The sequence below is a fragment of the Hordeum vulgare genome, chromosome 2H (assembly GCF_904849725.1).
Source record: "Hordeum vulgare subsp. vulgare chromosome 2H, MorexV3_pseudomolecules_assembly, whole genome shotgun sequence".
Lineage (NCBI taxonomy): Eukaryota > Viridiplantae > Streptophyta > Magnoliopsida > Poales > Poaceae > Hordeum > Hordeum vulgare.
This window is the reverse complement of record NC_058519.1, coordinates 630263372-630286278: the sequence shown is the minus strand read 5'-3', so window position 1 is coordinate 630286278 and position 22907 is coordinate 630263372. Positions and strand designations below refer to the sequence as shown.

General features: G+C 46.0%; 1 protein-coding gene across 1 annotated transcript; it reads left to right on the top strand.

Moving 5' to 3' along the window:
• The first annotated feature begins 885 nt into the window (after positions 1-885).
• Positions 886-3472, top strand: LOC123428841 (oligopeptide transporter 4-like). The gene is made up of 5 exons (XM_045112965.1): positions 886-999; positions 1104-1201; positions 1333-1896; positions 2007-2259; positions 3464-3472. Exons 3-5 carry the CDS (start codon positions 1490-1492, stop codon positions 3470-3472), a joined length of 669 nt encoding a protein of 222 aa, XP_044968900.1. The 5' UTR covers positions 886-999; positions 1104-1201; positions 1333-1489.
• The last annotated feature ends 19435 nt before the right edge of the window (positions 3473-22907 follow it).

The following is a 22907-nucleotide window of genomic DNA, read 5'->3' as shown; positions in this document are numbered from 1 at the left end:
GCACCAGTACACCCCGTCACCGTGGAAGGAGAATCCCACAGACTCGCTCGGCCGGGGCGGCCCTATAGGCACTGCCTTGAGAACCGCACCGCATGAAGTAAGCCTGCGCAACCCCCCTCCTAGCTAGATCCATAAGCATAGGGTAAGGTAGGAGCCGGGACAAATACAGGTCGGCGGTGTTGTGCAATGACATCATGTCCATTTTCTCATAGATAGAAGTAGTCTTAAAATTAAATTAATGATTATATGTTCAGGAACAAATTGGACCTACAACTCTACATTGCGAATATCCAATTCCGAGCTTGGGCTCATCTACACCCGGAGTAAATTGACGTTGATCATACATGATGGGTTGGAGGTGAGCAGTAGTTGTCGCAGTGAACTATTACCAGCTTGAAGAGATGCTCACATGATGGCAAGGATGCCGGAGGTCACATCCAGCTAGAGCAAAGCTTCTCTTTCAAATTCTATGAATTCTTTCACTTACCTTATTTTTCTGTCCGCAGCTCCCTTTTAAAGTTGTTTGATGTTGTATGAGCCAAGCCTGGAGATATATTGTATACATGCTTATAGTTAGTATTTTCCTTTTATATCCCATGGTTAGTGTTTCAGTTAGCTAGAAGGAAGTGTTGCGGTTACAGTAGTCACATGCCTTTTATACTAATATCATTGTTTGGTTTATATAATTATTTATGCATATGTTAACTTTCGAAACAGTGGTGCATGCAGGTTTTCTCTTGAAACAAACACTGAAAATGGTAGAAATGCAATTATTTTCGACCTGGAACGTGGATGAAAAGCAACATATGTGTCATATATATTCTAATTTGCCGGAATGCACGTTCTTTAACCATTCTGGCATAGTAGCCCATTGAATGTTTTTAGAATTTATTATTTTTCATGTTCAAAGAAATATGTTTCTGAATCATTGATTAGGGTGTAGTCTATAAGCGCAACATCTCCTTCGTCACAAGCCTGTTCCTCGTCATCACGACTCAGGTGAGTGACCTATTAGTTAGATCTGTTTGTTGTTTCACTCGATCAATCTAACTGTATGTTTATGAATCTGATCGGTGTTCCATCCATGCATACCATGTACGTAGGTGTTGCGGTACGGATGGGCAGGGCTGATGAGGAAGTACGTGGTGGAGCCTGCGCACATGTGGTGGTCGGTGAGACTGGTGCAGGTTTCTCTCATGAGGTACGTACGTACGTGCGTCCCTGGTCGATGATTTATTTCGTCAAGTGTAACCTAACCAATTTATTCAAGTGACGACAAGGAGATGATCAATCTGATCTGAGAGAGTGATCGAGACTGAAATTTGATGGCAGGGCGATGCACGAGAAGGAGAAGCGGTGGATGACGCGGGGCAAGTTCTTCCTGATCGCGCTCATCTGTAGCTTCGCGTGGTACACGGTGCCGGGGTACCTGTTCCCGACGCTGACGGCCGTGTCGTGGGTGTGATGGGTGTTCCCAAAGTCGATCACGATGCAGCAGATCGGGTCCGGCCTGAACGGGCTCGGCATCGGCGCCTTCACCCTCGACTGGTCTACGGTGGTCTCCTGGCTGGGGAGCCCGCTGGTGACGCCCTTCTTCGCCACCGCCAACGTCCTTGTCGGCTACGTCCTGCTCGTCTACTTCATGCTGCCCGTCACCTACTGGGTGCTCAACCTATACAGCGCCAGCAGGTACCCCCTCTTCTCCAACGAGCTCTTCGACGCCTCCGGCCAGCTCTACAACATCCACAACATCGTCAACGACAAGTTCGAGATCGACATGGATGCCTACGCGAAGCAGGGCAGGATCCACCTCAGTCTCTTCTTCGCCGTCAGCTACGGCCTCGGCTTCGCCACCATCGCCGCCACCTTGAGCCACGTCACATTCTTCTACGGCAAGTATGTTCTTGTTACTAAATCACCGACATTTTACCTGCTCGTGTCGCAGTTATGTACGTACTGTGTCTGTGTGTTGCCTGTTTGATTGATTTGTTAATTTCTGCATCAAGGGAGATGTACCAGAGGTTCCGAGAGTCGTACAAGGGCAAGATGGACGTGCACGCGAGGCTGATGAAGAGATACGACGACATCCCCAACTGGTGGTTCTACATCCTGCTCGCGGCGTCCATGGCGGTATCCATGGTCCTCTGCACCGTGTTCAAGGAGGAGGTGCAGCTGCCGTGGTGGGGCCTCCTCGTGGCCTGCGCCATGGCCTTCATCTTCACGCTCCCCATCAGTTTCATCTTCGTAACCACAAACACGGTACTACGTACTCCCTCCGTTCCTAAATATAAGTCTTTGTAGAGATTTCACTTACCTTGTTTTTCTATTGGTTCTTCTATTTTCTCGAATGGCATCAAGAAGTAACTTCCTGGAATGGTATGACAGTTTTAGTACTTATAAACCTATTATCCCTCTCATTTTCTAGGCCCTCTTAAAGTTATGCTTCCAGTTTTTCTTCCCAATTTTCTGCAAGTATTTTGTAAATAACGAAGTTACAAAATATTAAAGATTCTATGTAGTAACTTCCAGCTTTTCTTCCCAAATATTATCTTGTGGTGATTTATATTCTTTAAAACTTTATCACATGTTTCCCTTAGTTAGCTCTAACATTGTGATAGCTTCTTTACCCCGTTTTTTTATTTTCCAATAGAGTAAAAAGCTAGACCCACTTGCTAGAGTGACACATAAGTTCACTTGGTAGATAACTCTGGCATGTATTATTTCCTGGTGTACCAAACCATGTAAATGTTCAACAAATTCAGTCAAATTTTATGATTATTTCAGATATGCTTGATAATTACCACTACCTATGTTCTGCCATATGTTGGTCTATTTGTTCCTATAACTTGATTAAGTTCCTATGTACGTCTTTTAATATTTTAAAATCGTGCACAAAAGACCAGTCAATGTGGTATCAAACTTCGAGGTCGCTAATAGTCCTAACATATTCCTTTCAATTTTACCTTATCCATTTTTTTAATCTGAATGCGTGTCTCCAAAAAAGAAAATGTTTGTTCTGATTCTTAAACAATATTTGAAACTGGTATAATGACACTTTTGATGTTGTTTCTAGATATGTTCTCTAGCCATTTTGTTTGTGTCTATGTGAACGCATATATTCCTCTTGTATCCATCTTTGATGGATGCCTATATCATGATGCTTTTAGTTTTCACTAGCTATCCTCAGTTTTTGGAGCATGGTGTAACTTAATTTATTTCTTCACAGGATGGAGGTAGCCTATTGAATTTACCTGCATCTTGATATGGTATCAAGTATACATGAGATTCGTTAGTTTTCATGTGTAGAATTACTTTGTCTACTCTGTGAGTTCCCTTCTCATTGTACCTTTATCTTTCAACCTAGCATGCAATGTGTCTCTCCTTGTATTTCGTTTTCACAAGAGTTCACGATATAGTTTAGCCTATTATAGAACGTTTTTACTTTATGCATTGGTGTGTGCAGATGAGATAAGGCTTACTTCCTAGGCATGTAAATGGCATGGTCATTTAAGGTTGTAAGAGAATATTTTAAAGCTATGCTTACAACACTACAACTTACTTTGCTCCATGTTGCTTGTCGTCGTATGTTCCTTCGTGCAACTTTCTCCCTGCTCTTGAATCAGATGAATCATTATTGTCTGTAGCACCTCTTGAATACCCTCTTCTTCGTGCAACTTTCTCCCTGCTCTTGCTTGCTTTCCTCTCAAAGCCACTGCAAGCATCAACAAGCTCCGGTATTCTGCATTCTGAAGCAATTGAGGCAACAACATCACATAAGAACAACTTTTATTTGGCTTGCTAAAATAATGTACTTGAGAGAATCTACAATATGAAGTGGACACAGGAATGTCTTAGGTAGTTTTACCTCTATGTAATAAAGTTTAGGAAGTGGGGCCACAGAAAATCAAGGACATTGTCTGCAACATCTGGATCGGAGGTAACAATTCGAATGAGACCCTCATACAAGACCTTTCTAACTCTAGCATGTAATAGCAGAGTAGCTATGCCACGAACTATATATGTATTGCTATAGATGAAGGATACAACAAATAGGTCGTACAGTATATCTGTAAAGCAAGTGATACCTGTTGCGAAAGAAATCTGCGAAGCAATCCACTCAACATTTAGCGCTGCCCAGGACTACAACGACCGCACCTTCATCCCGGCACCACTGCACCGGCTGTTGGGGAACGTCGCATGGGAAACAAAAAATTTCCTACGCGCACGAAGACCTATCATGGTGATGTCCATCTATGAGAGGGGATATGTGATCTACATACCCTTGTAGACCGTACAGCAGAAGCGTTAGTGAACGCGGTTGACGTAGTGGAACGTCCTCACGTCCCTCGATCCGCCCCGCGAACCGTCCCACGATGAGTCCCACGATCTAGTGCCGAACGGACGGCACCTCCGCGTTCAGCACACGTACAGCTCGACGATGATCTCGGCCTTCTTGATCCAGCAAGAGAGACGGAGAGGTAGAAGAGTTCTTCGGCAGCGTGACGGCGCTCCGGAGGTTGGTGATGATCTTGTCTCAGCAGGGCTCCGCCCGAGTTCCGGAGAAACGCGATCTAGAGGAAAAACCGTGGAGGTATGTGGTCGGGCTGCCGTGAAAAAGTCGTCTCAAATCAGCCCTAAAACCTCCGTATATATAGGTGGGAGAGGGGGAGCCTTGCCTTCGGGCTCAAGGAGCCCCAAGGGGGTCGACCGAACCAAGGGGGAAGGTCTCCCCCTCCCAAACCGAGTCCTACTTGGTTTGGAAGGTGGAGTCCTTCTTCCCTTTCCCACCTCCTCTTTTTTTTTTCTCTTTGATTTTCTTCCTATGGCGCATAGGGCCTTCTTGGGCTGTCCACCAGCCCACTAAGGGCTGGTGTGCCACCCACAAGGCCTATGGGCCTCCCCGGGGTGGGTTGCCCCCCCGGTGAACTCCCGGAACCCATTCGTCATTCCCGGTACATTCCCGGTAACTCCGAAAACCTTCCGGTAATCAAATGAGGTCATCCTATATATCAATCTTCGTTTCCGGACCATTCCGGAAACCCTCGTGACGTCCGTGATCTTATGCGGGACTCCGAACAACATTCGGTAACCAACCATATAACTCAAATACGCATAAAACAACGTCGAACCTTAAGTGTGCAGACCCTGCGGGTTCGAGAACTATGTAGACATGACCCGAGAGACTCCTCGGTCAATATCCAATAGCAGGACCTGGATGCCCATATTGGATCCTACATATTCTACGAAGATCTTATCGTTTGAACCTCAGTGTCAAGGATTCATATAATCCCGTATGTCATTCCCTTTGTCCTTCGGTATGTTACTTGCCCGAGATTCGATCGTCAGTATCCGCATACCTATTTCAATCTCGTTTACCGGCAAGTCTCTTTACTCGTTCCGTAATACAAGATCCCGCAACTTACACTAAGTCACATTGCTTTCAAGGCTTGTGTGTGATGTTGTATTACCGAATGGGCCCCGAGATACCTCTCCGTCACACGGAGTGACAAATCCCAGTCTTGATCCATACTAACTCAACGAACACCTTCGAAGATACCTGTAGAGCATCTTTATAGTCACCCAGTTATGTTGCGACGTTTGATACACACAAAGCATTCCTCCGGTGTTAGTGAGTTATATGATCTCATGGTCGTAGGAACAAATACTTGACACGCAGAAAACAGCAGCAACAAAATGACACGATCAACATGCTACGTCTATTAGTTTGGGTCTAGTCCATCACGTGATTCTCCTAATGACGTGATCCAGTTATCAAGCAACAACACCTTGTTCATAATCAGAAGACACTGACTATCTTTGATCAACTGGCTAGCCAACTAGAGGCTTGCTAGGGACAGTGTTTTGTCTATGTATCCACACATCTATATAAGTCTTCATTCAATACAGTTATAGCATGGATAATAAACGATTATCATGAACAAAGAAATATAATAATAACTAATTTATTATTGACTCTAGGGCATATTTAGAACACCGGCACCATACCATTCCAAATCTGCTAGACTAGGAATATTCCTGTTAAACTTTAAACCCTTAGGTCATTCTCAATCAGACAATGATAAACTAAATAATATAGACAACCAGTTTATTGCATGATATTAACTTTGAGAATAGTAACATGATATTTGTAGTAGGTACTCATGTGATGCTTGTATAGTCGAACAGATGTTTAAGACACTTATTTTGGGATGGAGGGAGTAGTTCATACTGATGTTTGTTTGCTCTGAAAATCAAACTGAACTCTTTCCCTATGATACTAACAAATTGTTTTAAGTCCTTAGACGGCTTCCGGTGCACAATTATTTTAAGTCCTTAGACGGTTTCCAGTGCACATGTATATGGTTTATTATAGCATTTGCTTGGTTGCTTTGTTTCCTTCTTTTTTGATGGCTGTGCAATTGTAGCAGTTGATTTGATCATTCTCAATTCGTGATGATTTTCTGTCGGCAATATTCTTGTTCTGATTGGATCTACTATATTTTCAAAATAAAAGTAAATAATAGGTGGGGAGAAGATGCTAATTAAACATGCTAATAAATAATAGGTGGGGAGAACATGCTAATTAAACAGGCTAATAAAGATAAAATAGTAGAAAGTTAGAGAACATTCTAAAACTTGGTAACCTTGGCTCTCACACACACATGGGCATATGAAAAAAAGGCACAAGGAAAACAATTGTACATGATTCCTCTTCACAAACTCAGCATAATGGTGGCTATCATCAACTTCCTCAGAAAAATTGCCTTCATCACTTGAAGTATAACCAGAATCATGATTACAGCCGTTAACTTGGTTTGAAGAATCTGATAAACAATAAAAAGGCCAAATCAATTTCAAAAGACATCAATGAGTATGAAGTATTTCAGTTTCCTAATGTCATACAGGTTTATGAAAATCTAACCTTTAGTTGAATTCTTCAAAATTGAATTGTTGCAAGTGTCTTTGTTAGCTGGACTGCTTTCCCTGCTAACTAAGAATGCTTGAGCTGATCAATTTATCAATTTAGCACCAAATAGAGCACATTGTTGTCTCTATATATGTAAGGCAGGTAAAAGAGAACTGCTTTCGTGGATCACCTTGATTTTTTGACATACAACTTAAGAAGATCATCAATTGGTATGTCAGCTTCTGCCTGCAATGCAGCTAATTCTTCATTGCGCTCAGCCTCCGTGATTTGAGCTTCATCCTCATCAATTGTGCGCTCGTCATCTTCCTGCAGTACCAACACATACCAGGGTGATTCATATGTTGTGAAAACAGTGAAGATTTGCAGGAGGGGCGGAGCCAGTTGTGACAGCCCGAGACCGATGTTCCAGAAGCTTCCCCTTCTCTTTCCGTTTTTGTCGTGTGGGTATTTTCAGTGGCCGCATCATCATTGCATCATGCGCATCATCTGCATTGCATCGACATCTCCGTTGCCGCCCGTTTTCAAAACTTGCATTCGTTAGTAGTCGTCGGTTCTCGTCGTTGTCCGTTCCGAGCCCGACCGCACACGCACGCGCCCGCGGCACCGTCGAAACCCTGTTTTAAAAACGCGTTTAAAACTTTCTCTGATCGAGGTGAAACTTGGCACGCGGTCGCGATTAGATATAGCTAAGCCGCCTGTCGAATTTCGTCGCGATCGGAGACCGTCTGGTACCCGAACGGTCGACCGTAGCGGCACCGTATTCGGGCTACCGTCGGACGTTTGTCGGTGTTTTAAATTACGTTGCCGGGTCACCCGTTTTCCCTCTCATCTTCGCCTAGCCCTCTGCACAGTGCGTCGAACCTACGCACAGCCCAGTCCAAAAACCTCCCGGAACCCGAACCCGACGGTCGTGACCGTTGGATCCGGATCAACCCCGTTTTACCGCAAAACGTCATCGGTTTGTCCATTGGGCCCCCTAGCCTATTTATTTCGTCCGTCCGATTTAATCGAAGGGTCTTGGCAACCCCTACCAAAAATCCTCTTATTGTATTTATGTCCATTCTAGCCTAACCCTAGCCTACCCCTGTCCAATCCCTCATCCCGCCGCCACCTGCTTGCCTTGGAATCCTCAGCTACCCAACCAGTCTCGTCACCAATTTCCCCTCGTCCCGACAGCACCCCTGTCTAAGGCAGAGAGCCGCACCGTCTTCCTCGTTCCGCGGGCCGTCCCCGCCGCCAGTTTCGCGCCAGATCCCGTCGCGCCGCGTCCCTAGTTCTGTGCCAACGCCGTTGCCCGCCGCCAGCTCTTCCGCGCGGGACCCTGCCGCCTCCCCGATCGAGGTCCTTCCCGCCCGACCCGGCAGGACCGAGGCAGCCGCCTCCCAACGTCCGTGCCAGCGCCGCTACTTCCGCGCGATCTGGGGATCCAGATCGGGCCCGGCACCCCACCTTCGCCCTGGCACCGCGTCCCGGTGCCTCGAACGCACCAGCGACGCCGAGCCCCGCGTTGACTGGCGTTAGCAGATCGCGTCAGCGCCGCCCTGGCCAGGCGCGCCGCAGCTGGGCCCTGTGCTAGCAGGCCCAGTAGGCCACCGCAGCCGCCCCCAGTAGATGGCCTCAGCCCGCCTCGTCTCCACCACGCCAGGCCGGCTGCCCCCTCTCTCCAGGCCGGCCCAAGTGGCCGAGGTGAGTTTTTCCCGCGTGAGCACATCTTTGCTATGCAGCGCCCGTCTGTTCGGCCCATTAGCGATTTAAGTTGATTTTTTTCAGAATTAGTTATATTTCCAGAAATATCCGTATATTAGAACGCCCGTAGTTATTTATCCGTAAGTCGGATCGCGATGTTTTAGATATGCTTTTGTGGTAGTTTCGCGCGTAGAGTACGAATTTGAAACTTGCATATTTATTTGGCGTCGTTTGGCATGCCGTACGCATAGAGTAACTTGCTGTCCTAATTTGTTAGAGCCCGTATTTATTTCCCGCGCAAGTCCGGATTGCCCATGTGCCTTAGATAAAATGCCTATGTTTTAGGGGCTATTTTTGCATGTATTATAGAGCGGTCATCGATATTTTTGCGTGAAGGGAGTTGACGCTAGATTATTTTTTCGTGTCCAGGTTTATTTCTCCCGCATTATTGTGTGGCTTTATTTTGTGTTGCAAGCCCCACATATTTTATATGTTTTCGGGGTAGAAAAATCCCGTGGATTTTTCTGTGCAATTAGTTTTAGCTTTTGAGGAAGTTAGTTCGCGCGATATTTTGCCGTGATGCCCTTTTGTTTAATTCGTAGGATTTATTCCGTGCCTCGTTTGAATTAGTTGCCAACTAAGGAGTTGATCTTGGATGTTTTGTTTAGCCCCTGGTTTTTTGGTTGCAATAGAAATGCATATTCAGGTGTTGTTTGCTTGCTCTCAAGTGGATAGAAATAGTGTTGTTTTAGAGGAGCTGAAATATTTCTAGTGTTGTTTTAGTGGAGCTGAAATATTTCTAAGTCTGGAATCTGTTATATTTTGTTGCTGTCATGTCTTGCTTGTATCTTGAGTTCCGTAACTCTTTTGAGGTTGGTCCAATGGAGTAAGTTGTAGCCCTTGTGTTTCTCTAGCATGCTGTTAAGTTTCATGCCATTTGGAGACCTGTAGCTATAGATTTTGCTTCTTTCAATATAGCTTCAGATCGAAGACTGCACCTTCTTGAGGTGTTATTTTCACTAAGTCTGAAATAGTGTGTGAGATGCCATTTTTGTGTCTTCTTTTCCTAGTGCTCCATGGTGCCATGCTAGTTGTTGTTGGCTGTTTGTAGTAGAGCTTCTTTCCCTCTTCCGTGCCATGCCTTGCTTGAGTGTATCGGAGTTGTGTAGCCGTAGTTGTGGGGCGTAGAAAATGTTATGTGGCTGATTTTGGCAGTTTGTAGTCATTTCTTGTTTTGCTCGTAGTTTTTGAACCTTAGCTCCGATTTGATCGTGTCGTACATGTAACTTGCTTAGAATCTCGTGTAGTTTCATTTTCTCTTTCTGGTTGTATGTGTTGAAGTGCTCGTAGCCGTCGTTGCATGCATATTGCATTCATGCCATCATATCTTGCGGTGCTTGTATCTTTTGATCCGTAGCTCCGTTGGAGATGTTCTTTACGTGTAGGTTGCTTGTCTTGACGCGTAGAATCACGTGAACCTATTTGTTTTTCTGTTTAACAACTAATTAAAGGTGTTAATTCAGATCTGGACAGAATTGTAAATTGCCATGTGAGGTCGTTTCGGAGGTGCTATATGTCATTTCCGACCTCATTTAAAATGTCTAGGTAGGTAGTTTAATTTCCGCTTCACCTCTTGCATGTTTAACAACATTATTATTGCCGTGTAGATAACCGGGAGTGAACTAAATAATTAACATGGAGTTTCGTCAATATGCAACTCGTGCATATTGAACTTCACTTAATGTGTAGTGTTTGATTGTGTGATTTGTCATGCCGTGACTTGCATGTATTCAGTAGATCATGCATCATATGTGTAGTGCATCGTGTGGTGAATTTCGGGTATTGATTTGTGTTTCCGGTTTGCTTCGTCTCGATAGAGTTCCGCAACGTGCCGGATTGTGAGGACCCGTTCGACTACGTCGGTTCGTCTGCTTCACGGAGTCATTCTTCTTCCAAGCGGGATCTCAGGCAAGATGATCATTTCCCCAGATACCATTACTATCATTGCCATGCTAGTTTATCGCTTCTGTCGATTACGTCTCGTTGCCTACCACCTGTTAAAGTCAGCCTCTCAACAATGCCATGATTACCATCAACCTGTTCGACCTAGCAAACCCCTGATTGGCTATGTTACTGCTTGCTTAACCCTGTGTAGCGTTGCTAGTTGCAGGTGCAGATGCTTCCATGCAAAGCATGGGTCCCTTGTTCTATCACCATATTAAATGCTATTTAATTTAATGCACCTATATACTTGGTAAAAGGTGGAAGGCTCGGCCTTTCTAGCCTGGTGTTTTGTTCCACCTTTGCCCCCTTAGTTTCGGCTACCGGTGTTATGTTCCATAATTGAGCGCTCCTAACACGACCGGGGTTGTTATGGGGACCCCCTTGATAATTCGTTTTAGATTAAGGCTGGTCTGGCAAGGCCCAACATTGGTACTACATTTGCCCAACATAATAACTTGATAATATTGAAATGCATAGGGAGTTAGCGCTATCCGAGGAGTAATTCTACATAATACAGGGGGGCCAGTGCTGTTGGTGCTGGTCCAAAACTAGAGCCGTTTGCGGGGCCAACCCGGGGCAACTCGGGAGATTTCTATCAGGCCACCGTACGCTGTGCTTATCCGTCGTGTCCTGAGAACGAGATACGCGGCTCCTATCGGGATCGTCGACACGCCGGGCGGCCTTGCTGGATTAGTTTTACCTTTGACGAGATATCTTGTGCATCGGGATTCCGGTGATGCTTTGGGTAATCTCAGAGTTGAGGTTTTCCACTAAGGAATCCGACGAGATCGCGAGCTTTGTGATTGAGGATTTCTATACGGCTTGTGGTAATTTGTGAGGGACTAGTTGGAGCACCCTTGCAGGGTTAAATGTTTCGGAAAGCCGTGCCCACGGTTATATGGCAACGTGGAAACTTTGTTTAACACTGGTTCTAGATAACTTGAAGTTAAATTAATTAAAACTTGCCAACTGTGTGTGTAACCGTGACTGTCTCTTTCGTGAGTTCCTTCTCCGATCGAGGAGACGGTGGGGTTATGTCTTACGTAGGTAGGTGTTCAGGATCATTCATTTGATCATCTGTAGTTCACGTCCGTTATGCGTAGATCTTCCCCCTCTTACTTCTTGTACTCGTAAGTTAGCCACCAAATACATGCTTAGCCGCTGCTGCAACCTCACCACTTAACCATGCCTTACCCATTAAGCTTTGCTAGTTTTGATACCTTTGGAAATGAGATTGCTGAGTCCCCTGTGGCTCACAGATTACTACAACACCAGTTGCAGGTACAGGTAAAGGTTACTTGACGCGAGCGCGTTGATTGTTCATTTGGAGTTGCTTCGTCTTCTTCTTCTTCTTCTTCATCGATCTAGGATGGGTTCCAGGCCGACAGCCTGGGATAGCAAGGATGGACGTCGTTCTTCTTTTGTCCTTTGTTTTCGTCCGTAGTCGGACCCTGCTCTTACTCTTGATGGTTATGTATTGTATTGATGTGACTCTGATGTAGCTTGTGGCGAGTGTAAGCCAACTCTGTATATAACTCTTCTTTTCAGTACGTGTACTTGTAACGATATCCATTCTTGCGACACGACGAGATGCGCTTCTATCCCTAACGAGGCCCTCGTGCCAAATTGAGGATAGGGTCGCATCTTGGGCGTGACAAGTTGGTATCAGAGCCTGTACCGACCTAGGAGCCCCCTTGATTGATCGAACTTGGCTGAGTCGAGTCTAGTGAAAAACTATTTGAGTCTTAGTTATATATCGGAGAGTAGGATTCTTTTTTCTCCTCTTCTATGCTCTGGTGAGGAATCTTGACGTAATAATTTATTCTACTCCTCTTCCCACTCAAAAAAATTTTAGGATCACGCGGATATTCTTGGAATCTATATGATGCCGATGTGACGGAGTTCTGTCTTGGTGCCTCCTGTCTGACTTGATTTTCTTCCGGGGAGTTGAGCTCCAGGGGATTCTTGAGAACATCGTTATCATTCAGATTTCTTAGTATCTAAGAACGAAGGATGTTCGTAATTGCTTCAATACTAGTAGTGGCGAGATAACCCCGATGTCCCCAGTACTGGTGCAGATTGTTCGGGAGTACTGCCATACTTTGTATCGTTGTGATCACGAGGGTCTGTTGTAGATGAAGGTACGAGATTCTGGTCGTGTGTTGACGGATGTGATACAGGTGACGGTTTAGTATAGGAGTTGTGTGATATTACTCCTTGTATCCGTGTACCAGATTGCATGACCGGATATTTCGGGAATTCATAGGTGGGAATTCAAGTAGTTGTTTATAGGACAATCTTCCAACAAATGAATGATGTTAGGTTGGGGTTCGACATTCAGTGGATTCGGTTGTTCACGGTCGACTTACAGCGGTACACGTTGTGTCTTAAAGAGTCCTTGTAGCTTGCTACGACTCGGGGATGCTTCGTATGTCAGGTGCACTGCCTTGCACTTGATGGCTTCTGTAAATCGTGCCCGTGCGATCTTGTCCACGAAAATATCGAACGGAAATCTTTCTCATGAGTTTGTTCTATCTTGTTTCGTAAGACTCATCCCTTTGTTTTGCTGGTTATGGTAATTCGTGTTGCTTTGATGTCAAGTGGTGATTTCAGATCTTTTCTAAGAGGTGTTCTCATATTTTATGAGAGTATTAATTCTTTTGCTTTTTCGATTGTCATGTCAATTCCTTTTAAATCGGAGTCATCGTATCAATTCCATTCAACCGGCGTGCTTCTCTTCAGTGAATTCAATCCTCTCAAAATGTTGCAGATCATCCTCTCAATTTTTACCGGAGTTTGTCTCATCTGTTCCGAGTTGTCTTTGTTTTTCCCCGCCCTCCCGCCCTTTCTCCGCGGTGATTGGATTTTATGCAAGTGCATTCATTTCATTCTGCTTTCGCTATATTTTTCTTTCGTGTCTCATCCGGTGATTTAATTCAGTTGTCCGTGTTCATCATATCCTATTCATCCTTGTAATTCTTCCTATGTTGGAGATTCTTATCAGCCTATCCTGTTATTCATTCATCTCCTTTTTATCCGGTGTGTTGAAGATATCTCAGTAGTTTCGTGTTTTCAACTCTTTTTATTATTTCGAGGTGCTAACCTCATCTAGTCCTCTTCATACCGGTGCAATATCAATCTTTCGAGCAATCTTTTCTAACGGTGGTTTCTTTGAGTGGGCCCATAACCCACAGGTTTTCCCAGGATCTGTTATAGCTCTTGTAATCTTCCGGAGATCTCTAATTCTTTCAACTATGACATAAGTATGAATTTCATCAGTCATATCCCTTCTCCAAGATCTATTTGAGTTAATTCTCATATTGGCTCAACCTTGCATTCTTCTTATTCCGGAGTATCTCATTAATTCTTGGTGTGGCTCTCGTCATCATTCTCAGCTTGCAATTCGAAGGGGTGTTTCTCTCAGTCTTTTTCCATTCTTGTGAAGATTGTCAGCTCAGCTTCGTGTTATCCTCTCATTTGTTGTCAATCATGAGGAATCCCTTTCTTGCTATCCGGCGCATTTCCAAGTTGTTTTTATTCTCGATCCTCCGAAGGCCATCATTTCAGAAGATTCTTCGTTCTCAGCTTTCAGCTTTCATCCTCGATTCTTCTCAATTGTTGTCTCTTCGTTCGTCTCGGTTATCCGGTGCCTTGTTCAAGTTTTCTCTCAGGTGGCTCGTGATCTCTTCATTCCAATGTATCTCCAGTCATTCATGGTTGTCTCATTCATTTCAATTCTCACCGTTGCCTCTTTCAAGATTTCTTCTAGTTTGTGCTCATATCTCTCCTCAATCATGTCAAGAAGAATAAGTGGTAGGCTAAATCCGTTGCTTGTCATCAATTAAACTTGATGAAGGATTAGCATAACATAATCCTTATTCTTGTTCATAGTAATCTGAATTCTTCTTCCGGAGGACTCATGATATCAATTCTTTTCTCAAGTATCCGTTCTCTTGCATTCCCAAGTCCATTTGTTCTTCCTTGATCCTTTGAGGTGGCATTATAGCCTTCTTGTTAGTGTAGGAGCCTCAGAGAGTTTTCCTTTCAAGGATGAGTTAATTAAAACCACCGATTCTATGGTGTTGAGATATTTCAACCCATGATTTCTTCATTGAGCCATCTTGGTTTGGATTTCACCTAAAACTTTTCCTATGGATTGTTGCTATCATGGTGCTTGTCATTATTCTAAGTTCTCGATGTACCCTCTTGGTGTAAGATTTGTTCATATCATGTTTCTCCCAATCTATCCTTGTTTCTTTTAGTGGTTGGTTGTCACCTCATATTTGTTGAGATGATTTTCATAAGCCCACTACTATCTTGTTCTTTCGTTGTTGTTTTTCCAACAACTCCGTTCAATTCTTCTTGCAAGGATGCTTGTCAAGTTCATTGGAGTTAGTAGTTGTCATGCTCTCTTCATTCTCTTCTTCCGTATGAGCTAGTTCCTATTCTATTGTTCCGGAGGCATTATGATGTTGATCTTTGGGTCTATTATGGTGTTCTATCAAGATCATGGTGTTTCCTTGCTCTATTTTGTTGTTTGTTATGTATATTGTCCAATTCTCTCTTCTTGTCGAAATTTTTTTGTCCCATTTTCCTACCGAAGTGCTGCCAAAATTTTCCGTGAATTCTTCCATCTTCTCATATCATTCCTCATCGCTTTGCTACTTTCAAGGATCGTTGGTTTCACTCGTTTGTCAAAGAAGCGACTAAGTTTTTACCTCTTGTTCTTTCTCATCCTCTTCCCCTTTCATTCTTGGATCTCGGGGCGAGATCCTCTTGTAGTGTAGGAGAGTTGTGACAACCCGAGACCGACGTTCCAGAAGCTTCCCCTTCTCTTTCCGTTTTCGTCGTGTGGGTATTTTCAGTGGCCGCATCATCATTGCATCATGCGCATCATCTGCATTGCATCGACATCTCCGTTGCCGCCCGTTTTCAAAACTTCCATTCGTTAGTAGTCGCCGGTTCTCGTCGTTGTCCGTTCCGAGCCCGACCGCACACGCACGCGCCCGCGGCACCGTCCAAACCCTGTTTTAAAAACGCGTTTAAAACTTTCTCTGATCGAGGTGAAACTTGGCACGCGGTCGCGATTAGATATAGCTAGGCCGCATGTCGAATTTCGTCGCGATCGGAGACCGTCTGGTACCTGAACGGTCGACCGTAGCGGCACCGTATTCGGGCTACCGTCGGACGTTTGTCGGTGTTTTAAATTACGTTGCCGGGTCGCCCGTTTTCCCTCTCATCTTCTCCTAGCCCCTCTGCACAGTGCGTCGAACCTACGCGCAGCCCAGTCCGAAAACCTCCCAGAACCCGAACCCGGCGGTCGTGACCGTTGGATCCGGATCAACCCCGTTTTACCGCAAAACGTCATCGGTTTGTCCATTGGGCCCCCTAGCCTATTTATTTCGTCCGTCCGATTTAATCGGAGGGTCTTGGCAACCCCTACCAAAATCCGCTTATTGTATTTATGTCCATTCTAGCCTAACCCTAGCCTACCCCTGTCCAATCCCTCATCCCGCCGCCACCTGCTTGCCTTGGAATCCTCAGCTACCCAACCAGTCTCGTCACGAATTTCCCCTCGTCCCGACAGCACCCCTGTCTAAGGCAGAGAGCCGCACCGTCTTCCTCGTTCCGTGGGCCGTCCTCAATTGGCAGAGTAGAGGAAATAAAGAGCAGATGACCGTCAGGTATTAATTGAGAAGTAAAGCCTGAACAACGCATCACCCAAAACAAGAATTTACACACGCATGTGATAAATCAACAGAAATAAAATGAACATAGATGATAGGATAGAAGCATGGACAAATGGACTTGGCTGATATAAAGTGAAGAAAGATCCACTCTGGGTGAGGTGAAGAGGTTGACTCTGAAGAGGCCCGCCAGCTTCTGCTCGTCGCGCTCGCCACGCAGGAGGCGGAGACAATCTTCGAGCGGCGGGGCGGAGGCCCCGGTCGGCGCGGACGGCATGGTGGCGGCCGGGGAGGAAGTCCTGCCGGAGATGGAGGGGGAGAGGTGAGCAGGTGGCGCGAGGGCGACGGGGGCTTAGGGTTTGGAGTAGGGAGGGAGCCGCGAACCATGGGAGCAGGAGGCGTGCGTGAGCAGGCGAGGAGGGCGGCTCCGGTGACGGCCGCGTCGGAGAGGAGGGGCAGCGACGGCGGCAGCACAGGTGAGCTTCAGAGTGGATAGCGGTGGGAGTGTGAGGGGATGAGTGGATAGCACGAGAGTGTGAGGGGATGGGGAAGGGGATGAGGTGGTGACCGGTGAGTGAAGATAGAGTGAGGTCGGGCAGAGACTTGGCCAGGGTAATTTTTTTGCCTAAAAAAACGGGACAAGTCTGTATTATACTTTAGCTGAAATTTTACCTATAGCAGTTAAGTGTACGTTTGTACGTGACACTGAATCATAAAAATTCAGCTGGCTAATTCATATTCTGAAAATAGAAAGGGGCATGTCATAAGTGAAGTAGTTTGGATTGTAAAATTGTCTTTTGTTGCGATGCTGAAGTATATATTAGAGCATATTAAGCAAGGTATTTAGACAACATGCCAACGCACGGGCATCTATTTGTTCTCCGACGCATGATGTATACAAAGAAAGCTTGGCGCATGTAGTACAAATAGTAGACATTTGTTATGTCTATTATACATATGATTATGTGTTTTAATTTGTAAGTTTAGTTATCACGAACTTGGTTTGTATCCACTATGTACATGACCGTTTCGTCATGTTTGTTTGTGTCTATGGCATTTTAACGGATGTGCTAATTTTATCAATGTTTTAGTTATTATCTACATTCCAAAACAAGTTTGTCCATGCTCATAGATTTTCAATTACCTTTAACATTGTTTTCTTCCTAAAATATATTCAATATAAAAACGAGCGTCTAAAATATCCAAATTCCATGTTATGATTTTATCAACTGATTTTTTAATATATTATTTCGTATGTCGTGGCAAAGCACGAGCATTTAACTAGTAAAACAATTAACATCGTTACATTCGAGATCACTGATACAAACACACGCCCACACCTCATTCAACACACACCCAAGATAAGATACAAGGATGTCGGGCATCGACACACCACCCCAACAACTACAAAGCACACTACAAATGAGCAAAGAAGAACCGCTTTGAGCCGACGAAGACCACCACAAGTGCGATCTAACGAGGAGGGCGAGACGACCAATGTCGGAGCGGGGACTCCAAAACGGCGCTTCCAATAAGGACAAGGCCACAAGCCGCCGCCATCTGATCCTGCGGATCAAGTTTTCACCTGTAGCAATACGAAGGGAGTGGGAGCACCGCAGTGGTGCTTGCAAGGAAGGAACGATGACCGCGGTCGCCGCTGCCGTCGACTAGTCCAAAGACTGGGCAAGTGATGTACCCCGATGCTCCGACCCCTCCACGCTATTAGCATACGCCCATTTAAACGTTTACCAAAGTCTATCACCATTGACCTTGGCGATAGGTAGTGTAAGCCCATCATTTAAGACGATGGCAGTATGAAAAGATTAAATCATATTTTCTTTCTAAAAGGGGATGAAATTGTACTAAAGTTCGCCAAACGGATTAGAACATTGAATTTAGTTGCCGCCACACTCCACCCTTCACCTTTAGAGCATGGTTAATAGCACAACCAACTGCTAGCTTTACGATGTTGTCAACCATTCAGAGGGTGCTTGGAGCCAAGAGATTAAAACTAGTCTGACTAAAACTAGTCTTTTTAGCAGGCTAAAGTTCCAAGCATCCCTGACTAAAGAGAGGCTAAAACTAGTCTTGAGGCTAAAATCTTTTAATCAGGGGTACCCCTACTAAAATATGCATTAGTCCTCTCTCTCCTCATTTAACTCCTCATGCAAGTTCTGGATTGGAGGGTTTGGAGGATAATAAATGCTCATTAGCTTGATTTTAGTCTCTTTAGTACTTGGATCCAAGCATGAGTGAGGCTAGCAAGTTTTAGTCTCATTACTTTTAGTCATGGGACTAAAACGTATCCAAGCACCCTCTCATACAACAAGGTTAGTTTATAAGGTTGGCTAAAAGAGTACTATTCCATCCGTCCGAGAATACTTGTCATAAAAATGGAGGGAGTACATTTTTCACTTTATCTCTATCTCTTTCTTCATATTTATTACATTTGCCTACAAGTACGCATGATAGAGGCGAGGGTCCTGATCTTTCGATGAGATGGTATCTATCGATTTGATGGAGACGAGCCATGTCCCCATTAATGCATATAGCTAGACTCTTGCATGAGAGCCCACTTCCACAATTTTTCCATGTCTCCCTCCATCACATAAAAAAATGTCATGTAAGAGCATCTATAGTCGGACCCTTCAAATCCGCCTCAAACGCTCAGGCAGGCCAACCGGTCACAAAAAATCGACCGAGTCGGGCCCCTCAAACGGGCCTCAAACGTCTGAGCTGACCATCACCCCTCATATCCAGTCCAAATATGGGGCGGATATGGGGGAGCTCGCGCGCGCCCGCCACGTCGGCTTGACAGCGTGACCTCACGCGGACTTGCCCGAAAACCCGACGGTCCGACGGGCGCCTCCACCGTCGACACGGTGTGAACGCCGCGTGGCGCCACTCTAGCTCCCTGCCCTTATCTATAGCCATCTATTTCAGTCGAACGGTGTCGCTCAGCCCTAGCACATCCCCCTCCTCCCTTCCACCACCGTCAGCCGAGCCCGTAAGCCATACCCCCATGCCGCCGCCAGTACATGATCCAACACCGTCTCTGGCTCCTTGAGTAGGCCCGGATCCAAACGGTCGTGGGGCTACCTTTGGATCTCGGGGAGGATATTGAGGAGGTCGAGGAGGTGGAGGAGGAAAAGGAGGAGATGGGGGTGAAAGAGGGCGAGGAGCAGGAGCCGACGGAGGATGAGCCACCGCTAGCTGTGAGGGACGACCAGACCTTTTTCACTTTCTCTCTATCTCTTTCTTCATATTTATTGCATTTGCCTAGAAGTACGCATGATATATGCGAGGGTCCTGATCTTTCAATGAGACGGTAACTATCAATTTGATGGAGACGAACCATGTCCTCATCAAGGCATATAGCTACTCTTGCATGAGAGCCCACTTCCACAATATTTCCATGTGTCTCCCCTTCACATACAAAAGTGTCATGTAAGAGCATCTACAGTCGGACCCCTCAAAACCATCCCAAACGCTCAGTCAGGCCGTCCGGTCACTGACCGGTCACAAAAAGTTGACCCAGCCAGGCCCCTCAAACAGGTCTCAAACGCCCGAGCTGACTGTCACCCCTCATATCCAACCCAAATATGTGACGGATACGGGGGAGCCCAGGCGCGCCCGAGCACGCGCGCCACGTCGGCCTGATGGCCTGGCCCCACGTGGACTGGCCCGAAAACGCGACGGTCTGACGGGCGCCTCCACCATTGACACAGTGTGAACGCCGCGCGACGTCGCTTCGGCTCTCCCCTTATCCATAAGCCGGTCGGCATCCCCCGGCCCTAGCACATCCCTCTCATCCCTTCCACCACCGCCACCCGAGCCCGTCAGCCATGCCCCATGTCGTCGCCAGTACATGATCCAACACCGTCTCTAGCTCCTTGAGCAGGTCCGGATCCGGACAGCCGTGGGGCTACCTCTCGATTTGGAGGAGGATTTGGAGGAAGAGGAGGAGGAGGAGTTGGGGGTGGTAGAGGACGAGGAGCAGGAGCCGAAAAAGGAGGCGTTATCGCTGGATGTGGGCGAAGAGGAGGCGTCGATGATGGAGGACATGGATTTGTGGCACTACACCATAACACTTGATTTGGGGCAATTAACTGTTGGGAGAAATACATGAACAATGGCAAATCATTTGCCAGGAACCTTGTTACTGCCGTGAGAAGAACTAAAGGGCACTGGAATTGTCGACAGAAGTTGAATAAAGAGGGCACACAAACTGCCAGAAATGGCGAGCACACGTCACGTCAGTTGTATCTACCGGGAGAACCAAGGCATGTCCCGTTAACTGCCGATGATTGTGTGGCGCGAGACATTAGGGCCAAACTCAACTGTTGTATGTAACATCTTCCGATCTATTGTAGGTTTCCCAAAGGTACACAAGGTCACTAAGATCTGAAAGATCTTCAAGCTGTTGTAGATTTGGAAGACCTACAATTAATATGGTGGAACGATAATGTCCTAGACTTGCTCTGCTCATTTGCTGGTGGTTAAGCTCATTTTGGTTGTGTGGCACACATTTAGAAACATATGTACATCTCCTCTTCTGGAACTACTTTATTTTGGTTGTGTGGTAAACATATATGTACTCCTATTGTGGCACAACATTCTTATATATTGTCATTTTGATATTGTTGAATGAAGTTCAAGATTTCTTATGAAGACTATGTGTTACTTTGATTGAATTGCACCTATTGTGTGATATGTATTGATTGTCTAGAAATACATAATGGATGGATATTACATAATACGGATGCCTAGAATTTTTTGGTAGTGATATCATATTGCTGGCATAATATCTGCCAGGTGAACGTGCTTGTGCATGCAGTTGAACTACCGGTAATTATACTTTCACTCGTACCGACCAAACTGTCGGGAGAAAATAGACCGTCGGCAATTGTAGTTTCACTCGTACCGATCAAACCGCCGCGAGAAAATAGACTATCGGCAAATACATGGGCCAGGACAAAAAAAACTGTCGGGAGAAGTTTTTCTGCAGGGACAAGTAGTCCCTGACAGCCATTCCCGTGGCGGTTCAATCTGCCCGGAGAACCGTTGTCTCGACAGTTTATCTGTCATTTATAGAGACTTTTCCCGGTAGTTTTTTTGTCCTTACATCAGTGTTGTGGTGTAGTGTCGCCGGAGCAGCTGGCCATCCTGGACTCCATCCGCATGGAGTCGGCTGCGAAGTCCAGACGTCTCCCTCGACAGCAGATGAAGGCGTCGCGGGCTACGCAGGAGGCAGCACAGGCGGTTCAGACTCCGACGCAGGCGGCTCAGGCCACCTCCGACGCCGACAGAGAGTAGCGTAGTATGTAGTACGTAGGCTATTCATTTTTGCATGCTTTTGTATGAATCTAGAGGATGAAATATGAGAGAAGTTAGATATGGACAAGCAAATTTAAGACGTGGGCAATTAGTATCCATGAACGCGCCCGCGGACATTTGAAGAACCGAATTTACAAATTATGATTGTAGATGCTCCAAGCGGGATATAAGCCATTATTATATTTGCTCTTACCCTTTCCATGAAGAAAAACATCCGTCCACCTGTCCAAGTACCCAACCCAAGATTCCATCACCCATGGGCCGAATCTATCCACCCGCTGCAACACCCGTTGTAAGTTCGCTCCCAAATAAATACTCCTCAAATAGTTGCTCCCGACGAGGCGACTACGACAATTTCATAAATCTCAAGATGATATGTCAGCTCAGTTTGTCGAAGGTGCTCGTAGGATAGAATGTGCATGTGTGTGTTCACAAGAATTAATGTATGCGCGTATGTATATATATATATATATATATATATATATATGAGTGTTTGCGTCTCTGTATTATGTTTAAAAAAAATGCTCCCTATCATAAAAAAAGTCGCTCCCCTTGACCGGTTGGAGGTTGGCCTTACATGTGTCTCGAGCAAGACAAATCGTCCCAAACGAGCTATACACACCCTTGCCCAGCAAGAAAAAAATACCTTTCCCTCCGCAGTTGTTTTCGAAAAGTCGCAAGACGTAACGTAACGAGGAAAACGTGATTCGCTGCAACATACGGCGGCGTGTAGGACAGGCCCCGAACGGGACATTCCCCAGCCGCCACACTCCACCCCTACCCTTTCCCCGAAGGAAAACATTCGTCCACCCGCCCAAGTACCCAACCCCAAGATTCCACCATCCACAGGCCGAAGCCTATCCACCCGCTGCAACACCCGGCCCCACTCCTCATTCATGTACCCAAACCTACGCACCGTCGCTGTTCCTACACGCCGGAATCTGGACGGAGGTTACCAGTTAACATTACTCATCCCCGTACAGCGCGTACACCCAGCCTCGCGAGGAACCAACGCCGCACCCGTCACAGCCAAGTAGGCCCCAGCGGCGCGGCTGCTGGGTGGGCCCTCCCCCTCACGCGAGGGGTACAACCAAAAACCCACCGTTGATTACGATTAGTAGCAGCAGTTAATGCGCGCTTCGCTTTGCGCAGGCCAACAACCAGTAGCCGATAAAGTTTGTCCCACTTACTTCCAAGGCGCAGCGACCGGCGCCCGCAGTCCCTGCGGGCGGGCCAGCCGCACGGGACGGGCCCGCGCGTCATTG

Coding starts and splice junctions, on each gene's coding strand:
- LOC123428841 (XM_045112965.1), top strand. CDS start 1,490: ATGCAGCAGATCGGGTCCGGCCTGAACGGGCTCGGCATCGGCGCCTTC. Junction 1,897..2,006: donor GTCACATTCTTCTACGGCAA/GTATGTTCTTGT, acceptor TTCTGCATCAAG/GGAGATGTACCAGAGGTTCC.